Source organism: Pecten maximus, chromosome 16, assembly GCF_902652985.1.
Source record: "Pecten maximus chromosome 16, xPecMax1.1, whole genome shotgun sequence".
NCBI classification, from domain to species: Eukaryota; Metazoa; Mollusca; class Bivalvia; order Pectinida; family Pectinidae; genus Pecten; species Pecten maximus.
Genome location: NC_047030.1, coordinates 23,183,502 through 23,200,174, shown reverse-complemented (window position 1 = coordinate 23,200,174; position 16,673 = coordinate 23,183,502). Strand labels below are relative to the sequence as shown.

Genomic DNA, 16,673 nt, shown 5'->3' with positions numbered 1-16,673 from the left:
TCAGTAGTACACTAGGTTGAGACTATCAGTAGTACACTAGGTACAGACTATCAGTATTACACTAGGTACAGAATATCAGTATTACACTAGGTTGAGACTATCAGTAGTACACTAGGTTGAGACTATCAGTATTACACTAGGTACAGACTATCAGTAGTACACTAGGCTGAGACTATCAGTAGTACACTAGGTTGAGACTATCAGTATTACAATAGGTTGAGACTATCAGTATTACAATAGGTTGAGACTATCAGTAGTACACTAGGTTGAGACTATCAGTATTACACTAGGTGGAGACTATCAGTATTACACTAGGTGGAGACTATCAGTAGTACACTAGGTTGAGACTATCAGTAATACACTAGGTTGAGACTATCAGTATTACACTAGGTACAGACTATCAGTAGTACACTAGGCTGAGACTATCAGTAGTACACTAGGTTGAGACTATCAGTATTACAATAGGTTGAGACTATCAGTATTACAATAGGTTGAGACTATCAGTAGTACACTAGGTTGAGACTATCAGTAGTACACTAGGTTGGGACTATCAGTAGTACACTAGGTTGAGACTACCAGTATTACACTAGGTTGAGACTATCAGTAGTACACTAGGTTGAGACTATCAGTAGTACACTAGGTTGAGACTATCAGTAGTACACTAGGTTGAGACTATCAGTAGTACACTAGGTCGAGACTATCAGTATTACACTAGGTACAGACTATCAGTATAACACTAGGTTGAGACTATCAGTAGTACACTAGGTTGTGACTATCAGTTCTACATTAGGTACAGACTATCAGTATTACACTAGGTTGAGACTATCAGTAGTACACTAGGTTGAGACTATCAGTAGTACACTAGGTTGAGACTATCAGTAGTACACTAGGTCGAGACTATCAGTATTACACTAGGTACAGACTATCAGTATAACACTAGGTTGAGACTATCAGTAGTACACTAGGTTGTGACTATCAGTTCTACACTAGGTACAGACTATCAGTATTACACTAGGTTGAGACTATCAGTAGTACACTAGGTTGAGACTATCAGTAGTACACTAGGTTGAGACTATCAGTAGTACACTAGGTCGAGACTATCAGTATTACACTAGGTACAGACTATCAGTATTACACTAGGTTGAGACTATCAGTAGTACACTAGGTACAGACTATCAGTAGTACACTAGGTCGAGACTATCAGTATTACACTAGGTTGACACTATCAGTAGTACACTAGGTACAGACTATCAGTAGTACACTAGGTTCAGACTATCAGTAATACACTAGGTTGAGACTATCAGCAGTACACTAGGTTGAGACTATCAGTAGTACACTAGGTTGAGACTATCAGTAGTACACTAGGTTGGGACTATCAGTAGTACACTAGGTTGAGACTATCATTAGTACACTAGGTTGGGACTATCAGTAGTACACTAGGTTGAGACTATCAGTAGTACACTAGGTTGGGACTATCAGTAGTACACTAGGTTGAGACTATCAGTAGTACACTAGGTTGAGACTATCAGTAGTACACTAGGTTGAGACTATCTGTAGTACACTAGGTTGAGACTATCAGTAGTACACTAGGTTGAGACTATCTGTAGTACACTAGGTTGAGACTATCTGTAGTACACTAGGTTGAGACTATCGGTATTACACTAGGTTCAGACTATCTGTAGTACACTAGCTTTAGACTACACGGTGCACAGTTGTACCAAAGGTAATTATCTTTATCACTGAGTAATGAAAATCACATTTCTTCTTTACTTCAAAGCCTATTTGTGCATTTCTTGAAATAGCCAGGTAGGAAGACTGATGAGTGTTTTAGAGGTCCGTGTCATTTTATCCAGTTAGTTTAACCAGAAATAATCCATCAATTGTTTGTAGATTATGTCTTGTAGAAAACAAGAAGTGTATAATTTCATACATTTATTTGATTTTGAATTGGAACACACTACTTTAAAAATATAACATTCCAAGATTTCTAATAGTGTAACTATATATTTTACACTTTAAATATAAAAAAAAACATGTGAAGATAATCTTGGGGACTCATTTTACTTACAAACACCTATACATAGACATTTATCATTTATCATTCAAACATCCTTACATATACATGAAAGCAGAACTGTTTCTGATCATTCCTTAATTGGGACTACACGTATTAAAGTACTCATTTTAATTCATCTGCACACAACCTCACTAAATCTTATGGACAATTTACTCCTTACCCATCCACTCACAATATTCTATTAAATCTTTGCTCTATTTGGTTGGCATCAGAACCAAAAATTAGCCAGAGAGCTTTAGCTAGCTGAAGCAGAGGAATGTCAGAAGCAAATGTTAAATCACCTGTCCGAGCCATACAAATTAAATGTTCACTTTTTCTGATTTAAGTCTTAATCCAGAGACCGAAGAGAGAGAGCCTACAAGTACTAATCTAAGTAGCATTAATTCCAAGAAATAGTAACAAGACTGACAATGGAAAGACCTAAAGACTATTCCAAACATTTTGGAACGATCTCTGGTCAAAGAGACAATTTCTTATCTATTCATACCACCTCTGAAGCACCCCTATGTTGGAGATTCTTACCATTTTCAGTCCAAATTGTTACATTTCAAAACAGAATATTTAATTCTTAAAGCCCTACATCCATACTGAATTACAGTTTTTTGTCATTTCAAAGAACTGGATCAGTACAAATAAGTTATATTGCACCACTTTTTATCAAATAGAGCATTATAATAATATACATTCTATATATAGTTTTTTTTAATTGTTTTATTGAAGACAATGTTAATTTGCACCACACATTTCCTCTCCATTTAAAATTTGAAAAGTTGACTGGTACATTTACAGGTATGCATGAACACATTATCTGTATGGTGACTTACACATACAAGATGCATATATAAAAAATTATACAGGTGACAGAATTACATAAGTGCAAAAATTACACATGTGTGACAAAATGGCCCATGTTTTAAAGTTACACATGTGATTGACAGAATTACACATGTATATGTGACAAAATTACACATGTGTGACAAAATTACACATGTGACAAAATTACACATGTGTGACAAAATAATACATGTTTAATAAAATTACACATGTGACAAACTGTCACTGGATTATAATTATTCATTCATAATTACAATACAAACAAATATACCTGGACTATATATATATATTTCTTACAAAATACGCACACACAAGCACGTAACCACATACAAATGCACATTTGCACTTTTATATGTTGCTTTTTATATCCAGACAACACAAATATACACACACACACGTCAAATGGACTAGGTACTTCGATCGTTTCTGCAAAAAATATATAATTTTGTATACATATACATTTTACATATACAATGTATATAACGGTATATTTATATATGGGAACAAAAAAGACATATCACATCTAATATAACTAGTGATATTAAGGAGTTGTAAGATACAATGCTAAACAAGAATAAAATATATTTGTGTATATATACCTTAATAGAGATACAAGAGGTATAATGGGCTTGTATTGTTCACCATGAGCAATCTATTAAAATCAAAATTTAAAGTAAAACATAACTTATGTAGACATTTCATAACCATTTATTACATTGGCCAGTTATTCCATGCTGTAAACAGGAATCTTAAATCTGACCTTGAAAGGGTTGCTGACACATAAGTGCATGGTCAGCTGATTTTCCATTTAATATATATTTAATATATATACATGCCATTTATTGAAATTTCTATAAGATATTTTGTTCAGTGGCGATGGAAACGTTATATGCAATGATTATTGACAGACTAAGACAGATACCACATTGTGAATGAATTCAAGTGGTTAATTTATTTATATAAGGAAGGGATTTTTTTTTTTTTTAATTTGCAGATAAACAATAAAATATAACATCATTATCAAGAGATCAACAGGAACATCTATAGGTATATACATGTAACTATATTTACAAAATGAGGATCGTTAGCCCTGAACTACAATAGATGTGGATGGGCTTATTACCTGACAAGGGCTTATTACCAGACAAGGGCTTATTACCAGACATGGACTTATTACCTGACAAGGGCTTATTACCAGACAAGGGCTTATTACCTGACAAGGGCTTATTACCAGACAAGGGCTCATTGCAGGATAAATACAAAAAATATGTATCACACTCTGAGAAATATCATAAACAAATATTATGCTACATGTTGTATGTATTCAGTTATACACTGAAAATTATCATCATTCTGTAATACTTACATGTATATCTAGAAGATCTATTGTAATAAAAAAGATACAGGAACAAAATATTTCATCTTGGGTTTCCCCCACTATGTACAGCATACCTACAACATAACCTTAAGATTATCAAGACCCTTATAATTATTTAGTTATAGCCTGATCTTATAGCAGTATCGGGCCTGGTCAATTACACCAATAAGTGCCGGAATCACCCGATTAACGATATTTCATTAATTTTCATCAGAGTTAAAAAAATTCAAAATTCATTTACTAGGAAGCTAAAATATTCACAATGATATTGAAACATAACATATGATATTAAATAAATATATAAATATGTGGTAACTATACAATGTAACAAGCATAATTGGTATTGCTAAAGCAATACATGTCCCCTACCGGCTCCTGCTAAAAATAGTAACAGTGACCTTGACCTAAATACCCTGAAACTAAAATTTGTTTGAGATATTATGGTCTTTCATCATTGTGTGAAGTTTGATCAAAATCCCTCAAGGAATGAAACTGCTAGTGTGCTGACAAAACTCTGGCGTTACCTACACACTTACAGGACAGAGGGAGAGGAAACATATAGTCACTGGTGTACATAGTATGGTAATGTGCAATCTTATTAAAATTAGACTTGTAGTTTCCCTCCTCTTCCATACACTGCAATACATTGCAATTAATGTATCGTAGTGTATCTTAGAGGAGCTGAAATGACAAGTCTAATTTCAATATTAGATTGGGTAAAGTGAAGCCCATTGTAAAACGAGCCTCAATTCACTTTACCTATATGGTAAGTGCTCCCTCCTGGTAAAGTGAGCTGCAGCTTGCTTGACCATTATGGTAAAGTGAAGTGTTTTACTATTTTCTAACTAATTAACTTTTTTCACCTAATCTTTTTAGTATTTCAGATAATTTTCACCAGTAGGGGACTAATTAAACACTCTCATCCAGATACTAAAGACCACCGGCTGTATGATCACTGGAGGTTGATGACACACCTTCAATACGGAGCAAACACAAATTACTCAAAGAATAAATTATAAACTATAATAACATTAACTAACTTTGATAAAAAATAGAAATAACATAAAATAAAAGTTTGGATTTCATTTCTTCAGTATGGGCGGAAAATATGCACAAAATGTATTAACAGGATTGATGGCAAACAGAGACATATTTGAAATAAAACAAGATGGAAAATCTGGAGGATGAAATAGAATTTTTTAGCTATCATACCCATAAAGTACATCTATTCAATACAATGAAGTATAAGCTGATGGATTTTGTTGTAGAAAATTTATGATTTAAATCATTAATGAATATATTCCAATTAAATATTTAATTAAACACTTTCACTTTTCACAATTGATTTCAAGCTCAAGAGCTTTAATTACTGATGTGGGTGAAATCTACAAGTACAAAAATATGCTAATGAGCTATAAAAATAAATAGCTTGCTTGTCGCTGTTTTGTCTGTATGTATTTAACACAAATGAAATGATGTTTATGTACTCTTTAAATAAAAATGTATGCTTAATCATGGATTGAAGTATATATATTATATTTACATATGATCACAATATATATATGTATAGATATGTAAATATGATAATTCCCAGAATGTATCACAGATTAAATATGCTCTCTCATTCCTTCATTCTTCCGTCCTTCCTAGGCCACCTTATTAACATTTAAACTTTTGACCATTTAAAAATCATTCCTTATTTATTTTACAAAAACCAAGTTTGATCACCCTAAAATGTTGGCCCAGTTGATTTCAAGATGCATACATTGCTCAAAATAGGGGAAAACCTCCCCTGCGAAACGATTATGAATAATTCATGAACATTCATGAATAGTTCATGAATTATTCATGAACTTAGTTCATGAATATTCTTGATTTGTTCATCAACATTTTCATGAAATTCATGAACTTAAAACTTCATGAATATTTTTTTGAAATTATGTTCATGAACATTCATGAATTATATCAAAAAGTTTTGGATTCATGAAATCATCATAGTTCATGAATGTTCATGAACATTTCCATACATGATAATTCATGAATCCTTCATGAATATTCATGAACTTAAAAATATGATGAATACTCATGAATGAAATATTCATGAACATTCATGAACCCTTCATGAATATTCATGAACTTAAAACTATGATGAATACTCATGAATGAAATATTCATTAACATTCATGAACCCTTCATGAATATTCATGAACTTAAAACTATGATGAATACTCATGAATTGAATATTCATGAACATTCATGAACCCTTCATGAATATTCATGAACTTAAAACTATGATGAATGTTCATGAATGAAATATTTCATGAACATTCATTAATCCTGAAATCAAGATTTTCATTCATAAAATCATCATGTTTCATGAATATTCATGAACTATTCTATTCATGATAATTCATGATTAATTCATGAGTTATGAACTTATTTAGAAAATGAATTTGCATGCATTTTACCACTTAATTTCATCAAAGTTTGTCATGAACTGTATCACTATGCATGTTTGACAATATCCTTGTAGTCCTTCCATTAAAAATTGCATTCAAATGGATCCATCACTTGTTTCAAAATTCATAACTGCTTGAAATGAGTATATTTACACAATCATTTGGATGGAAAATCCTTTTAATATTCTTCAGATAAGAGTGATTTATTTTCATTATTGCATTAATTCTCATTGCACATATGATGTGTGTTTGAACAATTTAGTTAAATGGGCAATGCAATTTAAGAAATGCCAAAGCTATTTGAATATTATGTGCACTATGTAAATTTAGGTCACATGCATGGTGATTGATTTTAAGTTAATTCTTACCTATAAACAGGTTGACATATTTCCAGAGTTGAATATTTCATTTCCTGGTAGTGTTGTATTGATCATGAAACAGGTATGAAAGATAAATACTTGCCTTCATTTGTAAAATAACATGTTATTCATCTCTATGAGAAAAGCCTCATGGCTGCCATGTATTGGAACTCTCCTGCTAGAAGTTTTTGGGCTTGAAAAATTTGGCGGGAAAATTTGGCGGGAAATTTGAAGTTTTCTTATTGTTTCCTTATTCTTCTTTAAGCCAACATCAAAATTGTAATATAGACATGGAATTAAATTTAAAACTTTTTAGATATTAAGTTTGTTATTCAATTTAAAATGTAAGGTATTTTTTTATTCAAGAAAATGTTCAATTTTAAGGTCAAATTCTCATTCATTAAAGTTCTTCAAAATTCATTACTATTTTATTCATTTTGATGAATTTTAATGAATATCATCAATGCATGAAAATTCATGAATAGTTCATAATCACATAATATTCTCATTCATTAAAGTTCTTCAAAATTCATTATCAACTGTTCTTACTATTTCATTCATTTTGATGAATTTTAATGAATATCATCTATGCATGAAAGTTCATGAATAGTTCATAATCACATATGATGAACTATCATGAATCTTAATGAATTTGTAAAATTATTCATAAAAGTTCATGAAGAGTTCATGAGAGGTATTTGATGAATATTCATGAACATTTTTTCATGAATCAAAAACTTACAGTATTCTTGAAAGTTCATGAATGATTCATGAACATTCATGAACTCATGAATATCATCTCGCAGGGGCAGTATGCACAGGTCAAACAAGTGACCCAAACTTGGTGTCTGCATCTGCCCCTAGCTGCCCTCCAAGCATATGGTAGGATGAACAGAGTCATATTGAGTATAGGGGAGGGGCAATCATATTTATATGTAAATAAATATATATCCTCTAATAAATCCCATCCTACAAATAGGCCCCTTCTTAACTGGCTTCTTTAAAATTATCAATTTTTAAATAAAGGGCTTTTCCTCACTGGTTTGGGATGGGGCCTTTTTGTTTCATTTTGAGAATAAAATTGATGAATTTGGAAAGATTTGTTCTGGGGTAAACTGCAAATTTTAGGAATTTGGCTTAAATATGAAATAATTTTAATTGGAAAATTTGGCTCAATATTAATGGGCCCAAAAAGCCCTCAGAAAAATCCCTGAATGTGTTCGCAAATATGCCTTTCCGAAACTTTAATACAAAACTTTTACTCTTTATGGGAAAAATAGATACCATAGATATTATATGTATATTGTAACAGAGCACATGATTAATTAATTAAATTCAAATAACGAACTACCTCCTGATCGAACCCACGACTTCTAGCTTTATAGACTTTTTTTGTCTTATCCTCAACCGTTCAAGCCGAGTGATATATTGCCGCTAGTATATCCTAAAGTTACACACTCCCCCTCCAGGAAAGAACTTGTCATAGAGTATTTTCCTCAGGTCATAAACATGGAAGCCATCATAACATATCGCACGATTAATTAAATTTAGATCATGCAGACTCCACTAGCTGGGATCAAACCCTGGACCTCACTCTCAACTGACCGCACTAAAGAGAGGCTTTCTGTCACCTGGAGTTAAACTGTAGCTAGTATTTATCAAAGCAGGGCTCAAAGTGGATATTTTTAACAGGTGGCCTATTTGACTACCAATTCATAAAATCTAGAAGCCAATTGGAAATTTAAGTTAGTCACCTGGCCAACCTTTGAAAGATTAACCAAATTGCTTTACACCATTTTTCAGTGGCCATGCAGGCGCCTTATAGGTCAATAACTGGTCACCAATGGTGAATTTAAGGCTATGGCCACTAAAATAGGCTCCAATTTCAGCCCTGCAAAGTTACAATATATACAGTTATATACCCCAATATTGGTCCCTCCTGATACCTTTTAAGGCCTTCCCATACATCGTACCATATGCCTGTACCCCCAGCAGTGATTCGTTGATAGCGACCTAATTAAGGTATATCAATATCATACAAAATGTAAAGTTATAATACAACATCGGTTATGTTACCGCTTCTTATAATAAGACTTATTTGGTAGAAGAGGGTCGGATCCCCTCTTTCTTTTCAAATACAAAAACCAGATTATTCCACAGCATATAAATGGTGATAATGCCATGGCTACCAGCTGTTTGTAAGTCCAGGGTTGCTCAGGAAAGTAATACACAACCTCTACATCTTTGTGCCATGTGAACCGCGGAACTGAATACTGGTCTGGATGAGTACTAAACTGGAATACACGATTCACGATGATGCTAAATGCTGATTGGTCGTACCAATGGCAGCCTGTCCATTTCGGCCTTCTGTAATGAAAACACTCGCTGTTCCGAGCATTGGGTGGGGAGATACAGTCTTTATTTAAGGCACATTTCAACCATGGTTTCATCACCCCCGTCCAAGTTTGGTTTGTACGGTAAAACACCATTGTCTTCGTGTCCATCATACCATAGTCAATGAACGCACATCTCCTCTCATCCAGAAATTTAAACATTTCCGGACTGGTGTAACTAATGAGGCCGGTGAATACACTGGTCTCCCACAGAAAGAAGTTACGAGCTCCGCGGTACTTCAACATAGTCAGGTCGGACACGGACTGCAGACGGGTGTCCGGATCCATCCAGATGGCAGAACCAAATTCTTCCAGCATCAACTGCGTGGAAGATGTATATAAACACATATTTATACCAGTAAAACACTATAATGATATAATCTACATGTGTAATACCAGTATTATTCTATTGTGAAATCATATGTATTACGTAATAATTACTCTATGACATCAGATGATTGACTCTGTAGAGAAAAAACATGCCACCTGAGTTGAAATTCACCGCTCTAATGTAGAGAATAGTTTGAGAGGTTTCACTTAATATATGTTATGTGATAAAGAGAATCTTACACTTGTTGTATTCATTAAACTTCAACTGCATTCAATAATTCCATATTTGCCATTCATCCTCCAATTATTGAACTTGCTTTAAAGACTTTTATCTCTCTCTCTCCTAATGATTTTTGGTGGTTTTTTTCAATACATTTTTTTATTTTTAATTGCAAACATGATAGCTACGCCACTGGTTTTAAATTGGTAAGTTACTAGGTAGTTCATTAGAAGAAATTCAAATCAGGACAAAATTAATAATTTTGATTCTCGGGTAGGCTAAATTTTGATGAATCTTCAGAATTTGTGAAAACTCCTTCTAAAATGTTCAAATTGGCTTGAAATGTTATATCCAATCTCCAATAAGCAATGTACCTGAACAAATAAAATGTTCAATCCAATTCTCCCTTGAAAGAATACTTACCTGGATTATGATAGGGCGGTAGGCTTTGTTGTTGATATCCGCTACATGTAGCGGGTAAACACTGACATCAAACTTCCTCACATCACAATTACATTGTTTCTTCATCTGTAGTAAATCAGTAAAGGTAAGTTTGGTGAGAAGAAGTTTGGATACCTGGTATTACTGTATGTTGTGATATCAATTAAACTGCAGATTATAATTTTCTATACAAAAAAGATACTGTAAACTTGGTTATTTTCACGGAGGGGAGATATCCAAATAATATACATGGGGCAAATTTTCACGCTCAGAAGGAGTTCCGGGACCCCCACCCCTATTCTACTGTAGTGCATAAAAATGGATTTGACCCCCATTTTATTGTAGTGCAAAAAAATGGAATTGACAAAGAACAAGGTCATTCAACTGAATTGATTAAACTTTAAACTTAATGTTTTGATCAAGCAGGCTTCTTAAGATCTCCTGGTAATTCAGAAGCAGTAGAGCATAGATCTTAACACATTCTGTTCATGTGAACCTGAAAGTTGGTCAATGTCAAGGTCATTAACTCATCTATAAACTAGAAAATGTCTGCAAGACATTAAATCCCCCCACTGCCACTTGACACACAAAACAGAGTTCGGTGAGGATCGCATCAGCATTTCCTGAGATTATCTATAGTTACATTGCATTGGGACTGAAGGACATGCGTAACACTAACCATCATGACCCATGCATCTTTGTTGTTCAGAAGTCATTTGACTAAGATGTAACAGGTTTACCTCTTTGACCTTGGGAGGGTCAAGATCATAAATGTGTGATCTTTTTTTTATTTCGCTGTGGTGCTGTCAGAGCCAACATTACCCCATACTATTCTAAAGAAGTCGGTTTATCATTCATTTGATTTCGAAAGTGTGTCAAGGTCATTCATCTGAACAAACTCGAGAGCCCTTCATCCCAGCATATTACTGTCCCTACATTATGGCCTTACGCCTCTTGCTTTTTGTTCACATAAAGAAAAAAGCTGATACGACATATCATTGAATTACTACCATCCTGCCAAATATGCACCAAATGTTGGATGTAATATACATACCAGGTCGAGCTCCGAGGCATATAGACCGATATCAAAAACAACCAGGTGTAGGTCCATACCCTTCTTATTTCCCTCCGAGATCTGCTTGATAAGGCCCTGGAATATCCAGAAGTCATGTGACGTAATAGCTGTCACAATAGGTGGGATCTTCGTCAGTTCCTTTAAAGCTTCCTCCCCTTGAAAGGTGTCTGCATATTTTTGGGAGCCAATTCGACTGATATACGGTCCTGCCTCTCCTTTAGGGTATGAATTGACAAACTTAACGTTTTCGGAATATGTTTTACTGAACACGGCATCGCAAAAGCCATCCAGGTCATCGTCGTTGATGGTGCGGTGTACAGCGAGGTATTGAAAACCTTTGAAAGACAAGTAGGCGATGAACGTCCAGAACAGCAATGACATCAGTACCATGTACGGTGAGAGAGGGAAGGAGCGGCCCGATTTTCCCGTGGCCGACATGGCAGGTTTATTGACATTGTGGGTAGGCAGTGTTGCCTTGGACTTCCCTTTCCTTCCTCCTGATCTCATCTATAAAACGGGGAAAAAAATATTTATTAATTATCCATTGTTTGTACGCAGAATGAGCCTTTCTGATTGGTTGAGATTTTTTTTCATATCTCTATGGGAAAAAAAATCTGAAAATGACGCAAAAAATGTTATGTCATGATATGGCCATTGACCTTGCTTACTGATATGTGAAAAAGAATCTCTTATAAGATCAGTTTATTTGTACAAAAAACATGTTTTAATTCAAAAAAAGAATTTCAAAAATTAATTAGAAGCATTGATGTCAATTATTTTTTTAGTTTTATCAGAGACCTATATACTAGTATATAGGTCTCTGGTTTTATAGGGGTATGAAAAAATTTGTGTTTGCAAACTTTTGTAAGGATCCGCTTAAACTAAAAAAAGGTGACATCAATACTTAAATATATATTATAAAGAAAGATTCACATACAGATTTTTTTTTTTTACAACCAGCAAAAAAAGTACAGTACATGTTTATCATTTTTGAGTGGCTTTCTGTCTTTGTTACATGTAAGTCATATACATTTTTTTTAAATGAGTTTAATAATTTGATTTGTATGGAAACAGGTTTCTGTATATGTACAATGTACTATACAGAGACAATTATGTCATATTGTCATTTTGACATCATGAATTATTGATGACATTACAAAAGTGATATTACACATGTACGATATATCTATAGGTGAGAGAATTGGCCAGTAAATGTGACATTCAACCCATAATCCATATATGTATCAAAGCATACAATACATATGGACCATTGTAAATTTGTGCCAAGTCGCTGGCCTGTGATATAAACATTGTACCTACATGTATTATACAGCCATTAAATCCACAGGAAAATAAACACACAAATGTAGTGACAGGTACATGTGTAAAAGCAACCCGAGTTTCCTCTGGCCCTGACACCATGTCTGGTCAGGGCAAGAGGAAACTCAGGCTAGTGTAAAAGTAGAGAGTATAATTAATAAGGTCACTTGACTAACAAGAATTTCTCTTCAGCCTAGTGGCAGGTTGTTTGACTTGAAAGCCAGCTATCACTAGTTTAAGCTTGCAAGCACAGGCAAGATATTTTTCATCACTACTTCCTATTACAGATATGGTGCCGAACGTTGACCATGTACTCTAATTGAAAGCGTTAACTTGAGAACCTTGATTGTGGTTGTCTTTCGGGATGAAGACTTTATGAAGAAGGAAGTAGTGTAAAAGTAGAGAGTATAGGTCACCTTACTATAAATCAGACCACAGGTGCCCGACTCATTTTATAAAATAATAACATATAAGAGTACATATAAATTTATATGTACTCTTATACATGTATGTTATTATTTTATAAAACGAGTCAGGCACCTGTGATCAGACTAGGGTGACTTTCCCTTTAGCCTAGTGGTAGGAGGTTTGCCTTGAGAGCAAATGGTTGGTATAGTTTGAAGCCCAGCGCAGGAAGAGCACAGGTCCTAGTGGGCAGGGTATTTTTCAATTACTCCTTTCTATTACACATGCACCTGTGGGTACCTATAATTGAGTCTTAGCCTAAAATAAATAAAATATATACATGTAGCTACAAGCTACAAGGTATAGTTTGATTTACATGTACATATGATATATCGGGATGTGTGGAAGAGAACATCTAAAACTGGACATGCACCAAGAGTTGTACAAAGGGTATGGATATCCAACAAAAACGACAACAACAACAACGACAACAATCCCCCACGACAACAACAATCCCCCCCCCCCCCCCCCTCCCCCAACAACCACCCCCAACAACAACAACAACCCCTCCATTCTAGATATGTTGTAAAGGATTTGACACTTTCACTTTTGACTATGACTTTCCGCTTGGTACGTGTCCGTATAGTGTGGCTAATTGTGCGTGGCTATAAACACTACACCGTACACGCGTGCTCACATACCTGTAGTGTTTATTGGTATACAGGTGGGATGTTCTTACCTGGATGGAGGATGCTGGACTTCTTATCAGGAAGACTAACTAATACGTACGACTTCCGAAATGTGCAGATACCGGCAGCTTGTCAGACGGCGTCTATGGTATTGACAAGTGCCAACACGTGTGTCATGCTCGAAATCACTCAAGTTTACCGTAACAACAGCTACCAAACATTTTACCGGTGCGAATTAAGCGCCACCTGGCGGCCAGGTAGCATTAAGGTAACGAGCTGTAGAAGATTCACTGTTCAAGTTAATTTTGTGACCGCGTGCATGGACTTAAGATCCAATATAAGTTCATGAATAAATACTAAAACGGCCGACATGTAGTAGCTTGATAAAATTAGTATTTAGGTTTAGCAATAAGTACACTCGAATCGATATATGTGCATGTATTTTCTTGGTATTTATCATACTTTTATGAAACAATTAATGATTCCCTATAATCAATATTTTTTATAAGATATATACGTTAAAAAAAGTTAGTTACAGAAGTGGAGATGTTTAGTCATTTGTTAAGCGTTTCGATTTAAACATATTTAATTGCCTTTTTGGGAACGGGATTTGCCGTAAATTCTGTGTACAACCAGAGACCTATATACTCTCTGGTACAACTTTCCCGAAAAGTTATTTTGTAACTACAGAAATTGTTTCATTTTTTTAATTTTGTGACCATTTGTTGTTATTTATTGATATTGATATTTGTTATCGATATACTAATGTATTACATTATAATGAAGTATATATTTACCTACTTTTGTTTTGCATGTTAAATTAAACCCAATGATGTGTTCTGCATATGTATTCGAAGTCGATATGCATTGCAGATTAACAGCATCTGTATCTTAGCTCCAATCAATATTTGTTCATACCTTTACTATATCATTGACACCTTTTGATGTTGAATCTGTATAGCTAATTACTATATTTCAGCATGGATTATCTCCCTTACGACCATCGATACTTCTACCGTCTACCACGGAAGTTTCTTCAGCGTTCCACTTCGTATTTTTGCATTTCTAATATTTTCCAATAGCTGTTTTCTGTAGATATTGTATTGTTCTCTACACATGATTTGATTTAAACATATTTAATTGTATCTTATTATATACAAGGGAATTGGGCACAAGTTATCAAACTTATATTAAGCCCTTTCCCTATATAATTTTACATAATACATTCATTTTTACAAGATGACATATACTTACATATTTGAGAGAGAGAGAGAGAGAGAGAGAGTGAGAGAGAGAGAGAGAGAAAGAGAGAGAGAGAGAGCACACAAAATGTTGTGTTCTGATTTGGATAAAACTGAAAACAGACATTTCCTCGAAGTAGCGTAATAACCTCTCATTCGTGAGCATCACTCTGCCTGATTGCTACATTCTAGATAAGTAGGACCATTCTCTGCAAAGCGAAAGGAACTTGGTGACAATGTGTTCGTTGACTGTGGCTTCAGCGGCGTCCTGCCATTGTTGGATGCATCATGTCTCCATGCGAACTATGCCTTCATATCTAAAGCCTGGTAAGAGTCTTCATGCAGTGAAACCTTGACAGAATTGCTACTAAATCGCAATGGATTGTAAAATCCTATCATGGTCGTTTAAAGCATTTTTTCCCGAACACATTTAATATCAAATTGTTTCATTGATATAACAGAGGGTCTGTTATGCTTAGAATTGTGACTGCCTGATTGAATTTGATTCGAGGACCTATCTATCAGAGATCTTTAGAAAGTGATAAAAAAGAAAGAGTGATGGCGGAACGAATGAAAGGCTCGACTGAGTAAAGCAAACTGTTTGGCTAGCGACAGCAGAACCAGATCTCTCTAGTCAGGCTAAGTCCGAATTTGTCAAGATGGATGTATCCTCACGTAACTTTTCCGAGTTTGATTTAGAGTGTTTGAAGACTATTACAAATGAAACCTACCAGTTATGGTTGGCTCCAGGTTACATCATGGAACATTTGAGTGATGGTGGAGACTATGCGTGACAACTTTATTTATTTTACAACAATTGCGAAACAAATTAAATCGACTTATATTAATCACGTTTGTTGGCCCGGATTGAAGCGCGCGAGGGGTCTTACTGTGTGAGAAAACTAGAGTACCCGGGGAAAACCCACGTGGTCAGGCGGGTTACCTTTTAACGTACGGTCGGGGAATCGAACCCCGGCCACCTAGGCGAAAGATAATTGTGTTACCACTGTGTCACCCGACGACCTTGATCACAGGGGCATGTCTAGTTTTATATTAAAAATAGCCAGAAATACCTATTGATATTGATAATATATATAGGCTATTTTTTACATAAAACTAGGTACATTGTATGCCCCTGTGGTAGTATATAACATATGTCGATCTTGGATCTCTAACTGACGTAACTGTCATCAGTATTATTATATATAATTATTGTCTTTCTGAAGATCACACCTTACTGCCTTAACTTTTAACTGTACAAATAAGCGCATAAATAAACATAAACAGGTAATATGCCAATATTTAATGCATGACGTTAAGTAGTTCGTGACGACATATTCAACCAATAAAATCTTAAGGTGGCCATCTTGGATTTAATAAAAAAAAAAAAAGTTTTTATAAACCTTTTGTGTAAATGCCTAACATATTCCGATATGTTTTTGTTGATTTTTT

General features: G+C 34.5%; 2 protein-coding genes across 3 annotated transcripts in view; both read right to left on the bottom strand.

Moving 5' to 3' along the window:
- Positions 1 to 2,042: 2,042 nt before the first annotated feature.
- Positions 2,043 to 16,673, bottom strand: part of LOC117344888 — a 27,343-nt gene continuing 12,712 nt past the window's right edge. Inside the window, exons 5-6 of one of the 2 annotated variants that reach the window (XM_033907758.1) lie at positions 4,143 to 6,076; positions 2,043 to 4,088 (exon numbers count right to left, since the gene is read on the bottom strand). The gene's annotated coding sequence lies outside the window, so the exon portion shown is untranslated. Of the gene's footprint in view, positions 6,077 to 16,673 lie in introns of both variants that reach the window. The other variant, XM_033907757.1, reaches the window with a different exon arrangement.
- Positions 8,374 to 14,163, bottom strand: LOC117344889. The gene is made up of 4 exons (XM_033907759.1): positions 14,031 to 14,163; positions 11,546 to 12,073; positions 10,474 to 10,578; positions 8,374 to 9,821 (listed from the first exon to the last, which is right to left on the bottom strand). Exons 2-4 carry the CDS (start codon positions 12,071 to 12,073, stop codon positions 9,180 to 9,182), a joined length of 1,275 nt encoding a protein of 424 aa, XP_033763650.1. The 5' UTR covers positions 14,031 to 14,163; the 3' UTR covers positions 8,374 to 9,179.

Excerpts from the sequence above, each read along its gene's own strand:
- LOC117344889 (XM_033907759.1), bottom strand. The coding sequence starts at position 12,073 with ATGAGATCAGGAGGAAGGAAAGGGAAGTCCAAGGCAACACTGCCTACC. Across the intron at positions 10,579-11,545 it reads ATGCCTCGGAGCTCGACCTG|ATGAAGAAACAATGTAATTG; the intron begins GTATGTATATTA and ends GATTTACTACAG. Across the intron at positions 9,822-10,473 it reads ACCGCCCTATCATAATCCAG|TTGATGCTGGAAGAATTTGG; the intron begins GTAAGTATTCTT and ends TCTTCCACGCAG.